Below are 18,720 nucleotides of genomic sequence, written 5' to 3'. Positions count from 1 at the left end.
CAACAGATCCAACACCAGCGACATTGTTCTTTTATGATACCCCGGAGGGAGATTGATGACGCGTTAATCTTTTCTAAAATCTTAGCTATCATTTGTTTCTGTCTTTGGTACCTACTTGCGGAGAGAAATTTAACGCCATCGAATTGAACCGAAAAACAACCAGACAGCCTCAACCACCAAAATGGTTGAACCACTTGCAAAACGTGCCCGTCGTGTCGACAGCTCTACGATGTGGGATTTGAATGATGACCGGATACCTGAAGGGAACTCGGAATTAGACAGAAGCCCAAGGAGAGATGATGGGCGACGCGATGGCCCGCGCGACGACCGGCGATACCGCTCCCGTTCAAGAGATCGAAGAGAAAGACGACGAGAGAGGAGCAGATCAAGGGACCGACGTGATCGCGATCGCGACAGGAGGGATCGGGATAGAGACGGTCGGGGAGCACGAGACAGGGAGAGGAGCGTTAGCAGAGACAGATACGAGAGACGAGGTCAGTATCTTGCTTCTCCGTTTTCCTTTAACCTTTTCCCCCTCTTTTACTAACTGATAATAGGATACCAATCAAAAGGAGAGAGACTACGTGATCGCTCCCGCTCGCCCCGGAAGAACACCAGAGACCGATCTAGGACGCCGCCTCGAGGACCCAGGACGGACCGTTGGCACGATCGAAGAGATCCTCGGTCACAACGGGATAGGACACCAGCTTCCCACAAGCCGTCGAAGGACGAGATGGACATGGACGTCGATGAGGTGGCCGACGGGGACGATCTCGATGATGTTATGCGCAAATACATGGGCTTCAGCCGATTCAGGAGTACGAAGAACACCAAGGTTCCCGGAAACGACATTTATGGCGTGCGGAAAGAGAAGAAGACAGAGTACAGACAGTACATGAACCGTTCAGGGGGTTTCAATCGGCCGCTCAGCCCTTGACGTTATTCGGCGTCCGCGTTGTGTTATTTCACATCTAATCTCTCACGCATTTGTTCAAATCATGTGTCATTACAACAATTACATGCATTATCGGAGCAAGGTTATGTCGGCTTTCCCAGTCTTTCCATGTTTTCTCTTTTCCATAGGGACGGTCGTGCAATTCTTTAGTCTATCCTGTCTCAAACAAGTTTAGCGAACCATATTTCTATTCATATAGTTAAGGAATTGATCCAAGTAAATATGATTTCTTATTAATCCTGACGTTTATGGGCCAAGCACATGACCGGATATGGCTGTGAGTATTTCTACGCCGGTGACGTATGCGTCAGTCGCATTCCTTCTCCAAGCTTGACACTCTTTTCGTTGCGATAGTCTCCACCAAAGTGGCTTCGTTCAGAGCTCTAACACACAGAATCGCGCCTTACAGCAAAATGGCGACTTCGAACGACCGTCGCGAAATTGTCATCATCGGTACGCATTGACTCGATTCTCCTTCGACCCTGCCCCGCATGGAAACGGACAACCATCGCAACACGCAGTCAAAGTTCGATGAGCTAACAACATTTTCTTAGGTGGCGGTATCATCGGATGCTGCTCTGCATACTACCTCACAAGACACCCCTCCTACGATCCCTCTCACCACTCCATCACCGTCCTTGAAGCTACAGAAATTGCAGGAGGGGCATCAGGAAAAGCAGGAGGTCTTCTGGCAGAATGGGCATACCCGAGCAACATCGTTGGTTTGAGTTACAAGCTGCATACCGAGCTGGCTAAGGAACATAATGGGAAAGATCGCTGGGGCTACAGAGAGGTCAACTGTGGTCAGCTTATCATGAAGGGCCGTTCGTTCGGCGAGAAGGCAAGCGGGGTTAAGGATGTGGATCTACAGAAGCGGACTGCAGGCGCATTGTCAAAATTGAAGTCTGCTGGGGTCCCTCAGGATTTGGATTGGTTTGTGCCGGATCTGCTTAGAGCTTATGAGAGCATGAGCGGTCCTGGGGAGACTGCTCAGGTGCATCCGTACTTGTTCACGACGTCGATCGCGAAGCTTGCGGAGGAGAAAGGTGCGAAAATTTTGTATGGAGGGGTCACGGACATTGGCCACTCGGGGGGTGCTGCCAAGTCAGTCACATACACGGAGAAGGAGACTGGGGAATCCAAGACTATTCCCGCGACAGATGTGATTGTTTCTGCAGGTCCGTGGACTAGATCGGTCCTGCCCAAGGCCCCTATTTCCGCAACCCGTGCACACAGTGTTGTTATCCGTCCGACGAGGCCCGTCTCTGAATACTGCCTCTTCACAGAAGTCGAAATCCCTGATGAGTCGAAGCGGGGGCGCCCTATCGTAGCCGCGCCGGAGATCTACGCTCGTCCTGACGAAACAGTCTACTGCTGCGGCGAGGGTGATCGTACCGTCCCGCTCCCCAAGACGACGGCAGATGTGGAGGTGGACCCGGAGCGAATCGAAGATATTGTCAAACAGGTGGGCAGCATTTCCGATGAGCTGCGCGATGGAGAGATTCGCGCACGGCAAGCTTGTTACCTTCCTAACGTGGCGGCGCTTCGGGGAGGTCCTCTCGTCGGTCTTACGGATACCAAGGGACTGTATGTTGCTGCCGGTCACACCTGCTGGGGTATTCAGAACGCTCCGGGGACTGGAAAGGTCATGAGTGAATTCGTATTTGATGGCAAGGCAAAGAGTGCAAAGATTGGATCCTTGGACCCCAGGAACTATATGTAAATGTTAGCAGTCAAATAGTTAGCGTGTCTATATACTATATCCCCTGTACTGTAAATGAATCTTCACACAGAGTGGTATGTAAAACACAGAGCTTGGACCACGTAAGTGCGGAGTGGAGAGGAAGCTCCGCCGATGCCAGATAACTATTACCTGTAGACAACAGCGAACACGGACATAGGAGCTTTCCATTGACACTCACGTCCTATGTCCATCCTCAATTCCTAATTTTTACCGTCTGTCTTGATGCCTTATTCGTAAAAGATGTATGGCTTCAAGCTTCCTGTTCTTTTAGCTCCGCTACTATACGCCGTCGGGAGCACCGCCAACGAAGATGTCTCCGTCCTGAGCAAGGAGACTGCCAAAGCTAACAACGAATCGCTGCTATGGGGTCCTTATAAACCGAATCTGTATTTCGGGGTTCGCCCTCGCTTGCCAGATAGCTTTTTTGCGGGTTTGATGTGGGCGAAGGTGGACGATTTCGTTAATGCGCAGCAAAGTAAGTGGGCCTTTAGCAAGTACTTTGCATCTGGATCGGTTGTTTGGTACTTCCGTACTGACACTTTGAAGACTTTAGACACACCTGCGAGCAAAATGAAGGCATGGCCGGCTACGGCTGGGATGAATACGATATCCGAGAAGGCGGCCGCCAAACCATCCACGACGCCGGAAACTCCATCGACCTGACGATCGACTTCGTAAAGGTTCCTGGTGGGGAGAATGGTGGAAACTGGGGTGCTCGAATTAAGGGTGTGCCTCGCGAGGATGGTTACGACGATCAGCCGATGTCATTGGTGTTCTATGCCGGTTTGGAAGGGGAGGGGAATATCGAGGTTGCGAATGAGGGCGATGACCTTGGTTTTACTGGTGATGTGAATCTGAAGGGGTCTACCCCGGGACTTGGTGGGTTTTCTGTTGATGTTACTACGGGTCCTGAGAGCAACCAGCATCCTGAGCATGACCATCCAACTTATGAGGATAAGCCGTTGGATCATACTCTGGTGGCTAGTGTGACTATGCCGCCGGGGAATGTTTGGCAGACGAAGGGTTTGTATCTTCCAATCAGATACGCTTCCTTGGTGTCTTGTTAACATGCCGTCTAGTGATGCTGTTTAACCTGATGAAGGGTGAGGTCGGCGAGGCCATCAAGAAATATGGTGCCGAGAACCCTCCGCCGCCTGCGCAGGTATTTACCATCAGAAACGCGCCGGGCGAGGGCAATCTGCACTATGTGCAAAAGGTCTTCAAGGGTGCTTTCGAGGTATGATTTGCAGATCACACTCAATCAACCAACGCTCATGAGAACCAGTTTGATATTCTCTTCTCTTCCGGATCCTCCCCGGAACCTTTGACCTGTAAGTCTCCTGTTCTACCATGTGAAGCAATCGTGATCATACTAACAGCCTACTTAGCTGATACCCTTACGAAGGAGATCAAGACCTCTTCGCAGTCCTTCTCGGAGCGTTTCAAGAAGATCCTTGCTCCTCAGACACCTTTCAACTCCCCAGAATACTCCGAGTTCTCCAAAGCGATGTTCTCGAACCTTGTCGGCGGCATTGGCTACTTCCACGGCTCGGACATAGTTGACCGTTCTGCGCAACCGGAGTACGACGAGGAGAATGAAGGTTTCTGGGAGGAAACAGAAGAGGCGAGATCCCGGGCGAAGCCTGTGTATGAGGGACCTAAAGAACTCTTCACCTGCATTCCTTCCCGTCCTTTCTTCCCTAGAGGTTTCCTCTGGGATGAGGGTTTCCATCTCACCCCGATTGTCGATTGGGATATTGACCTTGTGTATGTCTGACAATATGCTCTTTTGTCTTACTTTTTCAAATACTAACTCGGACTAGTCTCGAAATCGTGAAGAGCTGGTTCAGCCTCATGGATGAAGATGGTTGGATCGCTCGTGAGCAGATTATCGGTGCAGAAGCCCGCAGCAAAGTGCCTCCGGAGTTCACGGTCCAGTATCCTCACTACGCTAACCCCCCTACACTTTTCCTGATCCTGGAATCGTTCATGGACAAGGTTAGCGCAAATAAGGCTCTCTCTTCCAAGAAAACTAGTGAAGGTGCGGCTGAAGACATCCGCTCGGCCTACGTGCAACACCCCGAACTCGGTGAAGAATACATCCGCACATTCTACCCACTGCTTAAAAAGCACTACTTCTGGTACAGAAACACTCAGAGAGGAGACATCAAGACTTATGACCGCGAGGCATTCTCCACCAAAGAGGCGTACCGCTGGCGCGGGCGGTCTCTGCAGCATGTCTTGACTTCTGGTCTGGATGACTACCCTCGTGCGCAGCCTCCTCACCCGGGTGAGCTGCACGTCGATCTGATCAGCTGGATGGGCATGATGACCCGCTCTATTCGTCGCATCGCCGAAGCACTCGGTGAGACTGATGACGCTGAGGAGTTTGCCGGCTACGAAAACGCCATTGAGCGCAACATCGACGATCTTCACTGGGACGAGGACGCACAGACATTCTGCGACTCTACCATCGATGAGTACGAGGAAAGCGTCCATGTCTGCCACAAAGGATACATTTCCATCATCCCATTCCTGACCGGCATGGTTGGACCCAACAGCCCTCGTCTCAAGCCCACTCTGGACTTGATCCAGGATCCCAAGGAACTCTGGAGTGACTTCGGTATTCGCAGTCTGAGCAAGCAGGATGAGTTCTACGGCACTGATGAAAATTACTGGAGGAGTCCTATTTGGATTAATATCAACTACATGGTTGTCAAGAGTCTTTACGTGAGTTATACATCCTACCTGAACCTTGTTGAGAACGTATCTAACCATTCCCCAGGACATTGCAACCACAACTGGTCCCCACCAGGAACAAGCTCGTGAAATGTACTCGCAGCTGCGCAAGAACCTCGTCGAGAACGTCTTCAGGGAATGGAAGAGGACGGGCTTTGCTTTCGAACAATACAACCCCGACAACGGCAAGGGTCAGCGTATCCAGCACTTCACCGGCTGGACCAGCATGGTGGTCAAGATGATGTCCATGCCTGACCTTCCTGCCGGTGAGAAGAGCGGTCATGACGAGCTGTAAAATGCGAAAAGACGGACATTGTATGATATAGTCCAGAGAATTAAAAACAAATCCATTGTACGCCGTACATGAACTCCCAACCGTAAACGCCTAACATTATGTGTGGCATCTGAATCTGTACGATGTCGTTAGCACTTTCGTTCGGATTCCCACATAAGCAAACAATCGATGAAAAGGTCCCTCAGGCATGTGGTGATTTTGTCTCATGGCCATAGGCTCTGAAGTAGCAAATACGTAGATATGCAAACATCATGGGACTTTTTGATGGCAGAAAGCGAAAAGGAAAGACATACCTGATTGTATCAAACAGCAAAGACAATAGCAGGCTCTGGGAGTCGAGCGCACCCAGTCATAACTGACGCTCAGCGCCGGCGACGGTCTGAATCCCTCTCCCGTCGTTCAGAGTAGTGACCACGATCTTCGTGTCGATGTAGTTTGTGCTGGTGCTCATCATCGTATCGCCGCCTGTCCCGACTCCTCGAACGAGAGCGTCTCCGATATCCCCTCTCCCACGACTCGGACCTCGACCTTGATCTGCGTCGATGGCTGCGACGATGGCGATCACGATCATCACGATGTCTGCGATATCTCCGCTCCTTCCCCCGTTCCCTCTCCCTATCACTGCCACGATCGTGCCTCCGCTCTCTCCCCGGACTCCGACTGCGCTCAGTCCTTCGTCTCCGGTGGTCTTCGCGACTGATCTTTTCTCGTTCAACGGCTTCCGTTGTATCCTGAATAGCTTCCTGAGTCTCCTTCCCACCAAGCGGTACCATGTTTGCGTTGGCGTCGCTTTTCGGTGGTAAAGGGAGACCCAATGCGCGTGCCATGGCCTCCTGCTCAGCTTCCTTGATGCGTCGGATCTCCTCGCGCTCTCGTTGGGCTCTGTCCCCGTCGGTCTCGTCTGGTCGGGCGTACCATTGTAAATCCTTTCCTTGTTGCCACCGGCCGACCGGGGCCATGACCGAGTGACCTAGGTAATTTTCGCGATGCGAAGATTGTTGGACGTCGGACCATTTGAAGTCGCCGCGGCCGCCGCTGCGAGAGTTAGCATTTGAGCGATAGCAGATTGTTATACTGGGAATATCCTACCGGCTGCCTTCTTTGCGCACACTGGCGACCAAATCCATCGTGACAAGCTCTGCTGGATATGTATGATTGAGTTGTCGAGATGACAAGCCGACAGCTTCTGCGATGGGATAAATGGCACGTGCGCAAAGCATGCACACCTGAGGCATCTGCAGATCCGCCCGTTGACCTCATCGATGGACAGCGATTTGTTTGGCACTCAACCAACCCAATCCCTCGGATTCATGGAGTTCGAGTTTGTTGCTGTTTGTTATGCTTCACTGTGGCCTGTGTATGCTCACTGCGGCTCTTTTAGGTGATGAATCGCAGGGTTTCAGTCTTGTCCGGGCACTTCTGATACATATAACAGCGGAATAAATACCCCTCGTGCTCAAGACATGAGCATCCTTACTTGTTCACCGTCACTTTCTCACTCGCTTTTCGCGTTAGGATACTTCGGTACAGCAGCACGGGCAGACCAGTTTGCTTTCTTCCATTGACTGTCATAGCAGTCTAGCGCTTCCAGAAATGGCGTCGCATAGTGACGCTGAGGGAACGGCGATGCACCGGCCTTGGGTTGGACTACATATGAAAGCGCTGAATGTCGAGAAGGGCGCAAAAAGGGTATGTAGGAACCGGGTATTTGCAGCTGGTAGGCTGCTTTAGTGGCCGTTTGTTTATGCATGGTATGATCAAGGCTGACTGTTCTTAAACAGTTTTCTCCGTATGTCTCTCTCCCATGACAGTCCGGCAATTACTGCTTCGTTTACTGACTGAAATTACTATCCCAGTGCGGGAGACTCAGTTGCTCCTCGGACTGCAACTTGGCGGAACAATCTGGTAAGTTTCAATTCCGCTCATGTTTGCTTCTTCGGCTGACCGACGGAAGGTTGCGCTCTCCCAACGCCGCAATTTACTGTTTGTGGCATACCTCCAGCAGATCTATGTCTGGGTGCCTCGGGGGTCATTTCAGGTATTGGGTTCGAAACCTGAAATGATCATTAACCCTGCGATGAAGAATCCGCAGAGTCCCGGCTACATAGCACCCGGATTTCCCCATGCAGTTAATAGCCTCCTTGTGGATGATTTAGGCCGGGAAGAGGTCCTGCTGCTTGCGACTGACTCCGGGAATGTTTGCGCATACCGTGTTGAAGCTATATGGTCAGCCCTAGTGCGCGCAGCGAAAAGCAACCAGACGCGCCCACTTGACGATTCTCAAGTTGATCCTTTCTTTGTTGAATTTGTTGAAGCCAGCGCATGGGGACTGGCTATCCACAAATACGCCCGGTTGATTGCGGTAACAGCAAACACGGGACTTATTACTGTTTTCGCATTCGCACTTGTCAACCCTACTTCTGAAAAGAGCAGGAATTCGGGCGATCCACTTGAAGGAAATGATGATTTTTCCGATTGTGACCAAACCTGGCTGGAGATCAAGAATGACGCGCAGTTTTCGCAACTTCGACAGTTTATGCCGGAAAATTATCGCACGCGGAATATCAAATTGACATATACGGGCCATTTCACGAATATCCCCTCCGTCTCTTTCCTCAATTGTGACCTTGATCCTAACGGCGCGTGGATGGTTAGCACTGATATCGATAATAAACTGCTTGTATGGAAAGTCTGGGAAGGCCTGGCTCCGTTGCACTTGTACCATTTCAACAGTTTCTCCTTTCAGTCGTTCACACATTCATTGCAAAATGAGTAAGTAGGTCCACAGAGCTTTAGTATCCAACGTGCTAACTGAAATAGTACTGAACGTGGTTGGGCCGTGATAGCCCTTGACCCTCGCAGCTTCCATCGTGTTAAGACCAGAGAAGATGCGTGTGGCGGTGTACCTCGGCGGCATACGGAGGAAGGACTGAGGGTTCTTGATTTGACAAGATTGAGCAGCAAAGTACCAAACGCATCGCAATTGTACAACTATTTTCCTCCTGCGGTGAAGCTTGAACCTGAGCAGCCTGTCCTACCCGATATATTCGACCAAGATTGTCGCATTAGCGCCGGGAAGAGATCGTACGCGAAGCATGACAGTATAAATAACGACTCAACATATGCCGATGAAAAGAATGCGAGTAATGGCACGACACTAGAAGATACTAACAACCCTGCTGTCGTCGAAAATCTCCGTCCTATAGGCGTCACCGACTCCTTTAGCTTCCGGGCCGTCGACGATTCACTCCCAGAAGGGGATACAAGTCAAGACAGCGATAGTGATATCGATATTGACCTGGACGCAGAACCCGAGCGGGATGCTAGAGATTCCGGGATGCAGCAAACACCTCGAGCAAACGTCCCTAGCATCCCTCGCCCAGCTGGCAATGGACCCCTAAACACAGCGGAGTTTCTTCGATTTGCACTCTTCGAAGCCCTTGGTGGCGAGCTGCCTGTAGCCGAGGGCTACTATGATGACAGGGATGTGGACTATCCTGGATATAATGACGTGGATGACAATCGCTCGCACGGTAGCGAGTCGCGAGAAACAGAATCGTCTCTCGCATACGAGGTATTCGATCGTATGTTGCGTGATGCCTTCCCAGATGACTCTTCCCCTTATGACTTTGATGGGCCAACGGAGAGACTAATGCCTCTTCAATCGGTACCAGCTCTTACCGTCCGTGAATTCCCCATCATCCACTTCTCACAGACCGATATCCGCTTGATTCGTCATCCGTTAGCGTCAGTCCCAAGTGTCGTGTGCGGTGCGCCCTTAGGACAGCCATTCACACACCCAATTGTCTCAATCCGCGCATCTGACCGCTTTAATATGGTCAAATACATACCGGAACACGGCATTATCGTCGCTGCTTCCCAAAAAGGCCGCGCAGCGGTGATTTCACTTACCGAATCCGAAGAAACCGGAGTCGCCTTCCGAGTCGACTGGATCGTCCCATTTGAAAGCCAGGAACAATACGGCGATCGACCACTCATCCCTCTCCTCGGCATGAGCGTCAGCCCCATCCAGGGCTTCGAAATACCCCCAGACGTCCCTTACATCCCACGCGACGTTAGCGAAAGTGACGAAATAACCTTCCACTACAAATTCCACCCGCACGACGGCGCCGATAACCCGCCCTCGAAAGACGCATTTCACCGCGACCAAATCGAACCACCAGAATGGTTCTATGACCTTGAGCCAGACTCTAATGACCCTGGAAACAAACATGTACCCCCACTTACATTACCTGAATGCCATGCCAAGGCTAGCCGGGCTTATAAACCGGATGAGAGTTGGCGGGGCTGGTATCCGTCAAGGAGGTATCGGTTGTTGCTCATGTATGCTGATCATACGGTTATGAGCTATGAGTTTTGGTATGACGGGAGGAGTCCCGGTTGGGATCAGGCGACTGAGGATGAGTGTCTTGTTCCTTAGATTACTATGTGTATATGTCCGTTTACATTGTACAGTGGGGTGGCTTGTTTCTACATTGTTTTTGTACCGTGTTTCATTGAGTTAGAGCAATAGCACTATGCTGGTATCAGTGAATGGTTAGTACATAGCTGTCTTTCACTGTTTCTATTGAATTATTGCCTTTTGACCTCATTCTTTTTCTTACGAGCTTTACCCAAGCTCCTCTTATAATCATCAAGACCCCATCCATCTCATTTATCAAGATATTTCCGAGAGCTTACTAGCCAGTTAGCGTCCATCTCAAAACTGTATCCGGTTCTGAGATATGACTATATCCCATATTCAGCTCATCGAATCGCCAGAGTCATGGCGTACTTGAAAGAACCGGGTACAACTGCGTCTCTAGAACACATCCTAGCATGGTTTGTTGAACAAAGCCATAGCATTGGTAAAATATAAAATCTGTGTCATTGAACGGATCTAACGACCTACTATGAAGCGCGCGGTTCAATCGGCGAAAGCGCGAAGTTGACAGAAGAAGGTTCCGCATTTGTCGGTATGGCAGCCAACTCCTGCAATCTTCGGTACGTATCGTGAGGTATATGCTCAGGATGGCACATTCAAAACTAGCATTTTCACAGTACTTTGAAAAGAAAGGACGCTTTCCAATGTGACGTACAGCCGGGTGGCACCATATGTCTGGCTGAACTCAAGGCTGCATACTGGAAGATATCCGCATGTACCTCTAGGACATGATGCTAGATATGATATGTGGTCCTTCTGTCATAGTCACAAACGATATGCCCACCAGATCCAGTTCTTTTCCAGATTCATGAGGTCTAATCCAGATTACCATCACAATCGCACCCTGCCTCATAACGGCCTTTATAGGCTACTCGCTCGAGGAGCCATAACCCACAAAGGACATTTTGCGCATCTGGTGAGTATACTGGACAAGTTTTGTCTTAGGTCGGATTCTATGGACTGAGCTTTTTGTCCATTGGGACCGTGTGTTATCGCAAATATACCGAGAAGCTCATATCACAGCGAATATACATATTCCCGCCAGGGCCTATAATGTTAGACCTCCATGTCGACCCAAACGCTGTTGCAGATTATAAATGAGGCAGCTACTCGGCTGCAAATGGTGGCACAAATTGATATACGACGAGTACACCGTCCATTACAGCCACTCAATCTAATGTGCCGTATATCAGCCCTACTTCGGTTTAATTAAAGGACTCTTTTGGTTATGAAGATGATCTGGAGGTATTAAGTACTTATTGATATGTCCTTCGAAGACTGCACAAGGTAATATATATCGCTTAGCGAGGCAGACGAGACCAAGATCCCCATGGCAGAAAAGCTATGATGGCGTTTAAAACAGCGACTGAACGAGCCAAAAGAAAAAAAAAAGACAAAAAAAAAACACTGGTACGCACGTATCAACACTTCATACAGAATGACATTAAGCAAAGCAGAAGCCTAAATTAATTGAACACCAGACGATATCATGAACGTTTCAGGACGCTACAATGGGGGAATAATGAGTCCCATGGCGTCTTAGAATGTGATGCCGAGAAGATGATGTTGCTCATTTGTCTGGACCTAAATACATCCAAGTCTGGAGCTGAACTACTTCAACTCCCTGTCGAAGAGCCCTTCTCGAATTTCAATTGGTTCTAGTGATAGGAGATGGCCATAATTTTTGAGGTCTCCATTTAATCGCCAAAAAGTGAATATCCAGTCCATGCAATGCTGTTGCTAATACGTGTTCAAATTTCCATTGATTGATTACAAGAATACCCACAATGGAGCCAGCCTCGACTTTGAATGGGCTACGATGACAGATATCATGCAAGTTGCATGATTCACATCCATCGTGCATAACAAGGATCACGCTGAATCATGGCCATTATGACGATAGGCGAGCTAGTAAGACTTGGAAGAACATGTGGGACATTTATATCAACTGCTTTTACTTGATGGATATGTACGCAAGCGTTAAGAGCAATCTTTGATAAGAAGGCTGGTATACCGCCTACAATAGAGTTACTGCAGGTTGAAGCACTACAGACAACAAAGACCGATCACGTTCCACTAGGAAAGGAAGATAATTGGAGCAAGATCGCTGAGAAAGTCTTCTCAGTGACAAGAGCAGAGATGAACCCTATGGCTCCTATCAGCTTCCGAGCAAGCAAACACGAGCTAAATGAGACAAAGATTTCATTCGCCAATATACTGACAAATCATCTAATTATACATCAATTAACAAAGAGAAATCGCGCTTTTTCGAGCACTAGCCCATGGGACCTCTACAGCGTCGCTCCGAAACGCGGTACCTCGAAGAGCAGACAATGTGCAGCGCGACCGATTTTGTTTGACATTGTACAGTTTCATGAAAGCACAGAGACCATTCGCCCACTGATATGATATTCCATTGTGTACATGTTGCAGTACTTCTGAGAATGCAATTACCATTAGCCCTATACTCCGCTGCAGAAAGAACTGCTCTCGGGGCTCTGGCAACGAAACGTACCACGAGGGAATTCAACCAACACACACTAGCCATTGCCGCAAGCGTTTTGTCTTCAATTCCTGTACTAGTTACTGGACTCAAGGGGAACGACAACAAGAGGACAGGAGTGCGATCCTGTACATGTCTTCCCATATATGGTATGGACAATTCAACAAAGCTTTGGCACCGTCGCATGGGTATGTACATGCGCATCACAGCATAACATACTGATCACCGATTCTTCTCCATTGATCATTTCCTCTAACAGTACTATGATAAAAATGAAAATATGGGACTCTCAGGGTGTATACGATCTATTATCTACCATCACGACAATGTACTATATCATGTGCAGTCTGCTTCAACCAAGAGGTAATATCTGGTCCATCCAGAACAAGACATGTGACAGACAGCAAAATGACAAGGTACGATCCTTCTCATATCAGATACTATCCACACCCCGGCGAGAACAAATGTCGTGGCATACATTTATACCTTTGGGCCGGAAAAATATACTCTGTAAGAATATGATACGTTGCGGTTCAAATCAGATTGTGCTCACACATCGTCCAAACATTCACCATATACTAATAGAGCCGCGAGCATACAACCTAACAAAAGCGTTGGTCGACCGTCTTCACCCAAGCACAACCTGACTCGACAATCTTAACGGAAACTATATTTCCGATTTCTGTTTCGAATCTGTCTCCAAAAAAAAAAAAAAAAAAGACCAGACGAAGCCAGAGTCAATAGCACTTTGCATACTCTCAATATCCGCATGCTCCATTTTTGGGGAAGAGGATATGCCGGGGACGTGCATGTCACCATCCGCCTCAGTCCAAGTGATGCAATCGAGTTGTGACATATCGCGGTTATTCCCCTCATGTGTTATACAAGGCAAGACAAAACCAGATCTGCTCTAATAGATTGTCTGCAAACTGGTAACAAGACTTGTCCGAAATTGGTACAACGGAGACGCAATAGGGCTGGCTGCAAATTGAATAAAACAGATTCCTGGTTTATTGAACAATCAACTATACAATCCAGGACTTCATCTGTATCATCGTGAGTGCATGGTGCCCTTTTATTTCTCTCGTGGACTAGCGGCTGGTCGGCCTCTAGTCATTTCACGTTGTCTGCCTCGTTTATCGGAGCCGTCTGCATGGTCGGGACGATGGTTATGTTGTTTTCAGCTCTTGTACCTTGCAGATGGCAATCCCCATGAGACGGTTATGGTACTCAAATGTGGTCGGGTGCCTTTCTATTGCGAGTCTTCAGTGCTTCGATAAAGGTGAGATGCCTCCAAGCTAACCACGATAGTTGCCCGTACCTGATCATGGTGTCGTTTAAGCGTGCAAGCTGAAAAGAGATAGAAGAAAATGGATAACATGAATGCATAACTTCTGATTAGAACGAAAGGATGGTCTCAGAAGTGAATATATATAGCAAAACGAACGAAGGCATGGACAGAAGCACAGAAGAAGTGAATCACCTGGACTTCCGATTAGTGTTAGATTTGTCCCTATACATAGCATTTCAGCACGAGACGGTAACAATTTCGTACGCCAATGAGAAATCTCATAAAGAACTGCTGCTGGGAGGGTTTCTTTGCGGTTGAAGGACAGAGGATGAGACTACTTGTGTTGAGATGAGCTTGTTGCTTTAGTGACGGTCACAGATCCGCTATATATATGGTAGGGCTGGATGTTTCCCGGTACTCTTCAGACCTCAAGCATTCAAACTCAGAAGAAAAGGAGCCATAAACCGATGTAAATTGTATACAATGCTATTTATCTCATAAAGTCATGCAATGCCAAACCAAATCGCTAATCAAAACGAGTAAAATATGCCGCCAAACAAAATGCTCAAACAAGTAATCCACGTCCAAATTATAAATCAACCGATAACGAAACTCAAAAATCGCCCTCTAATTCATCACTATCCCACTCATCCTCGCGATCATTTTGGACAAGATCCAGGAACCGCTGGAGGCCTCGGATCGGACCTTGGCGGGGTTGTTGGGCTTGTCCGTCACGACCGCGGAGTTCTGCCATTGCTCGTGCTTGCGCTTGTCGCTCTGCGGCTGCGGCGCGACCTGCTGCGTCGAGGAGAGCGTCGCGACCGCGATCCCGATTACCGGCGCCAGCACGGGGGGGAAATGGGGCCGGTGGCGGGGGTTGGCGGCGAATGTCATCGTCGCTATCGTCGAACTCCCATGCGATATTATCGCCGTCGCTTTCATCGTCTGACTCGAGAAATTCCGCTGGAATTTGGTGGAGAGCTTCTGCTCCGACAGGGTTTTCGCCGTCGCCACCCTCCAGGTCCCAGAGACGATTGTAGCACTCGCTGTTGATGTCGTTGAAGTGCCGGTACGGGTTGTCTTCCATTAACCAGCTCGAGCACAGGTAGCAGAAATGCGTATTGCAGGTGAAGCATATCATGTGGTTGCAGCCCATTTGCTTCTGAACGGGGGAGTTGCATGTAGGGCATACTGAGGTGTACAGTCTCAGATACTCCTCTGTGGCCTTTTCTTCGGCCGTCAATTCTGCATCGCGACGTGGGAAGCATCGTACAAGCTCGCCGTGCCAACCCTTCTTGCAAACGCAACAGAACGCATACTCGCACTCTTCGCAAATGGACAGACGCTCCGACACCGGTGGTAATTGGGCTTCTTCTCCAAGAGGGTCGAAAGGAACTTGATCATCGTCTTCATCTGAAGCGTCCAAATCATCGGACATCGGATCAGTCGGCTTGGGGTGCTTCTTTGATCGAGCCGCGCCCTGACACCATTGTCGAGGACAATACACGGTAGTTTTGTCTGCCTCTAGCTTCTTTTTCCTTTTCATGAAGACGTACCGCTGCACGGTTTCTTCCGATAATGGGATCTGCAGCAGCTCTGCGGGGCTGAGTGTTCGATTACTTTTCTTGCGCTTCTTTCCCGATGCAGGCGCCTCAGAAGACTGTCCTTTGCCACAATCTGGATCTAAGCATTTAACGCCTTCGACATCTCCTTCCGTAATGCAAGTGTTGTAAAAGTCCTGGAGACACGGTACGCAGAAAACGTGGGCGCAATGCAGAAGACGGTGGCAATCCACGCCTTTCTTGGGTTCCAGGCACACACCACACTCGAAGGTTCCTTTTTCAAATTCCTCCCGTTGAGCCTTGCTGTTGTAGTCTAGCAATGCAACCTTGAGATCAAGTGGGAATTGTACCTCTCCATCCGGTATATCGTCAATTCCAAAGACCGTCTCCGAAAGTTGCTGAAGGTGGTCAATGTAGGTATACACCACGAGGTCCTTGCCACATTCCTCCCACAAAGCCTTGCCGTCATTTATGAGTTTTGTCGTAATAGAAGACGGTAACCACGATGGGTCGGTGCTGATTTTGAAACTGGGTGGTTTTTCGGATGGGTACCCTTCTGGGAGTTCGATCTCGAGGCTCAACGGTGGGAGGTAGGAGATAACATGGACTTCTTTGGCCGGGTCGACCGAAGTTTCTAATCCAGCCTTAGCTGATTCAAAGCCAGGCTCGCCGTCGACAGAGGTAGGAGGTGTAATAACGTCTGGGGGTTCGACATCTGGCTGCTGAAACGAAACATATAACGGCTTCGAAGGTACCACTGGGAGGTCTAGAGACGCTTTGAAGGGAGACGAAGGATCGATTTTGATTTCGGGGTAGATGGCCGCCACGGAGGACAGCTCGATAGAGCGGTCGTCTTCGGGGAGAAGGTCGTCCATTGTGAGATTTATCTCGCTGATCACGGGCGATAGTAGGCCGTCGAGTGTATGTAGAGGTTATACGGTGAGACCGGTGGCAACGCAAACTCTTCTGTAAATGGCCGATGTGGTGGGTGTCAGAACATTGCTCCCCCCGAGAGCCGTCGCCTGTTCGATTACTATGTTCGAGCGTAGGAATGAGGAGAGGAAAGACGGGACTTGTACTATCGAGAGCGATACTAATAGTAAGAGGATCTTCGTTAGCCAATGATCTTCGCTGCAGTGATGTGGCAACGGGGAACCGTTGGGAAGCAATGGAGCGGATTCTGGTACTATACCAAACAACGAACACCGTCCAGTTTTATAGCTGGCAATCTCGCGATCACGGAGGCAAAGGAGCTGTTTTCGCGACGGGAGAGCAGGAAGAGTGACGGGAGCGCGACGATGTCGGTGGGATGATGGACGTGGTGGGAGCTTTCAAGAATGCAACAGAAGACAATCGCGGTGAGAAATGCGTCATGGTTTGAGAAGGAGAAACAGAGGAGAGAAAGAGATGAAGGAAAGGAGATGAGGACAAAAGAGAGAACTGGATGAGGCTGAGATAAAGTAGAAAGTGAGAGGGAGGGAGACACGGAGGCCGAGAGAGGGAAGGATACGAGTCATTCCGATACTTGGACAGAATGCGCTGGTGATGGGCATCAATTGGGCCTGAGTATTACTACAAGTAGCAAGTACCTCATACAGAAATCATACTCTAAGACTATTTATCGTTGTTTACCCTGTATAACAACTATTTTATTTTTGCTATAAGCCAAGTACAATTATACAAGTACCTCCCCTCCCCCTCTTTCCCGCCGCTTCAACTCGATAAAGCGGCCACCTGCACGGACCGATTACTGTCTCTGCACTATTTGTACTACCATTAACAACTTGCGCCACGGGGATTGTTGGCAGTCTGTGGGTGGATTTTAGGTCGCATCGCTTTGTTTGCTCCAGAATGCCAGTTGGCTGATGTACACTGCTCTTGACGTCCCGGTATTACACCTCCAATCCGACCAGTCACTCCGTCCATCCCGTTCCGCGAACTCGATCGCTCCGAGTCAGTGATACATCCAAACTGCAGTTCAGACAAAAAGGGAAACAAAAGGGAAACACATCGAAATGGAGGAAACACCATTGGCTTCGTTAACCTTGACCCACGTACACTATGTGAGCTGCTTTGCGAAATCGGGAGTGCATAGGACACAACTGACCGACACAGAACCCCACAGATCCTCTGTCCTACCTATCCGCCTGGCTCGCCCTCGTCCCCCAAGCGCTATGTGTGGCATACGTGACCCTCATCTGGGCCACCCGGGAAGCGGAGGTGTTACTGATGTTTGCTGGTCAGATGGGGTGTGAGGTTTCAAACTTTGTTATGAAACGGATAATCAAGGAAGAACGACCGAAACGTATGTGGTTCCATATGGTCCATGCGAATGGTTACTGACGGTGGATAGAAATGTTTGGCAAAGGTTACGGCATGCCGTCATCCCACGCGCAATTTGTCGCCTTTTTCGCCGTCTACCTAGCTCTCTTTCTCTTATTCCGGCATTCGTTCACCTACTCAACTTCCCGGATTATCTCCTCATATATGGTCCAGGCAATCCTCGCATTCGCATTGTGCGTTGGTGCCGCGGGCGTTGCTATCAGCCGCATCTATCTAAACTACCACACCCCGAAGCAGGTTTTGGCCGGATGCGCTGCAGGGACAGTACTCGCGTTTGCTTGGTTTTTTGTCACAGGGTACCTGCGCACCTATGGTTGGATTGATTGGGCATTGGATATGCCCGTAGCTCAATTCTGTCGGATTCGCGACTTGGTGGTAAGTCAAGACCTTGCCGAGGCCGGATGGCAACAATGGAAAGCAAAACGGAAGTTGAATCGTGGAGGTGATAGTAACTCCTCCAAGACGGAGTGAGGCATAGATTTAGGATGTCATCTGTTTTACATATTTTGAAGGATCTATAGCCACTTAATTGACGCAATGATACCCTACTATCATTATAATTCCAGTAACCATACACCTGAAGCACTGCAAACTTCTGGCATATTGTAAATAAACACCAACTGCAATTCAAGTCATCTTTATCGCACTGTTGGCCATACGCGTGTTGATCACGTGACTTTACGACCGATAACGTGGTTCGCCGAACTTCACTCTCATAACAAATTCATCCCCCACGAAACGAGTATCGTTCGCCAGGGAGGCTGCTCAAGGTTCAATTGAAAAGGATGCCTTCTTTGCGGGGTTTCTAAAGGTACCAGACTCTGGACGCCGTTGATTCTACCTT

At 49.3% G+C, this 18,720-nt stretch overlaps 7 protein-coding genes across 7 annotated transcripts; 5 read left to right on the top strand and 2 right to left on the bottom strand.

Annotated features, from left to right (window-relative positions):
* Positions 1–181: 181 nt before the first annotated feature.
* On the top strand, positions 182–937 carry ACHE_50142A (SNUT3/LISCH7 family protein; the record flags this gene model as incomplete). The annotated part of the gene is made up of 2 exons (XM_043279825.1): positions 182–494; positions 558–937. The coding sequence occupies 2 exons, from the start codon at positions 182–184 to the stop codon at positions 935–937; spliced, it is 693 nt and encodes a 230-aa protein (XP_043137466.1).
* Positions 938–1,368: 431 nt separating this feature from the next.
* ACHE_50141A (NAD(P)/FAD-dependent oxidoreductase) lies at positions 1,369–2,678 on the top strand (the record flags this gene model as incomplete). The annotated part of the gene is made up of 2 exons (XM_043279824.1): positions 1,369–1,408; positions 1,510–2,678. The coding sequence occupies 2 exons, from the start codon at positions 1,369–1,371 to the stop codon at positions 2,676–2,678; spliced, it is 1,209 nt and encodes a 402-aa protein (XP_043137465.1).
* A 261-nt stretch (positions 2,679–2,939) lies between these two features.
* On the top strand, positions 2,940–5,733 carry cwh41 (mannosyl-oligosaccharide glucosidase; the record flags this gene model as incomplete). The annotated part of the gene is made up of 7 exons (XM_043279823.1): positions 2,940–3,174; positions 3,246–3,722; positions 3,779–3,936; positions 3,985–4,030; positions 4,088–4,466; positions 4,523–5,429; positions 5,485–5,733. The coding sequence occupies 7 exons, from the start codon at positions 2,940–2,942 to the stop codon at positions 5,731–5,733; spliced, it is 2,451 nt and encodes an 816-aa protein (XP_043137464.1).
* A 362-nt stretch (positions 5,734–6,095) lies between these two features.
* ACHE_50139S (MMtag domain-containing protein) lies at positions 6,096–6,860 on the bottom strand (the record flags this gene model as incomplete). The annotated part of the gene is made up of 2 exons (XM_043279822.1): positions 6,096–6,768; positions 6,823–6,860. The coding sequence occupies 2 exons, from the start codon at positions 6,858–6,860 to the stop codon at positions 6,096–6,098; spliced, it is 711 nt and encodes a 236-aa protein (XP_043137463.1).
* Positions 6,861–7,326: 466 nt separating this feature from the next.
* On the top strand, positions 7,327–10,174 carry ACHE_50138A (uncharacterized protein; the record flags this gene model as incomplete). The annotated part of the gene is made up of 5 exons (XM_043279821.1): positions 7,327–7,422; positions 7,515–7,522; positions 7,590–7,638; positions 7,688–8,505; positions 8,554–10,174. The coding sequence occupies 5 exons, from the start codon at positions 7,327–7,329 to the stop codon at positions 10,172–10,174; spliced, it is 2,592 nt and encodes an 863-aa protein (XP_043137462.1).
* A 4,410-nt stretch (positions 10,175–14,584) lies between these two features.
* Positions 14,585–16,408, bottom strand: ITT1 (RBR-type E3 ubiquitin transferase; the record flags this gene model as incomplete). The annotated part of the gene is made up of 1 exon (XM_043279820.1): positions 14,585–16,408. The coding sequence occupies one exon, from the start codon at positions 16,406–16,408 to the stop codon at positions 14,585–14,587; it is 1,824 nt and encodes a 607-aa protein (XP_043137461.1).
* Positions 16,409–17,548: 1,140 nt separating this feature from the next.
* ACHE_50136A (phosphatase PAP2 family protein) lies at positions 17,549–18,347 on the top strand (the record flags this gene model as incomplete). Its single annotated transcript, XM_043279818.1, has 3 exons — positions 17,549–17,596; positions 17,649–17,838; positions 17,887–18,347. 3 exons carry the CDS (start codon positions 17,549–17,551, stop codon positions 18,345–18,347), a joined length of 699 nt encoding a protein of 232 aa, XP_043137460.1.
* Between the last annotated feature and the right edge of the window lie 373 nt (positions 18,348–18,720).

This window comes from Aspergillus chevalieri, chromosome 5 (genome assembly GCF_016861735.1).
Source record: "Aspergillus chevalieri M1 DNA, chromosome 5, nearly complete sequence".
In the NCBI taxonomy this organism is placed as follows: domain Eukaryota; kingdom Fungi; phylum Ascomycota; class Eurotiomycetes; order Eurotiales; family Aspergillaceae; genus Aspergillus; species Aspergillus chevalieri.
Note: the sequence above shows the minus strand (reverse complement) of the source record. Positions and strands in the feature narration are given on the sequence as shown.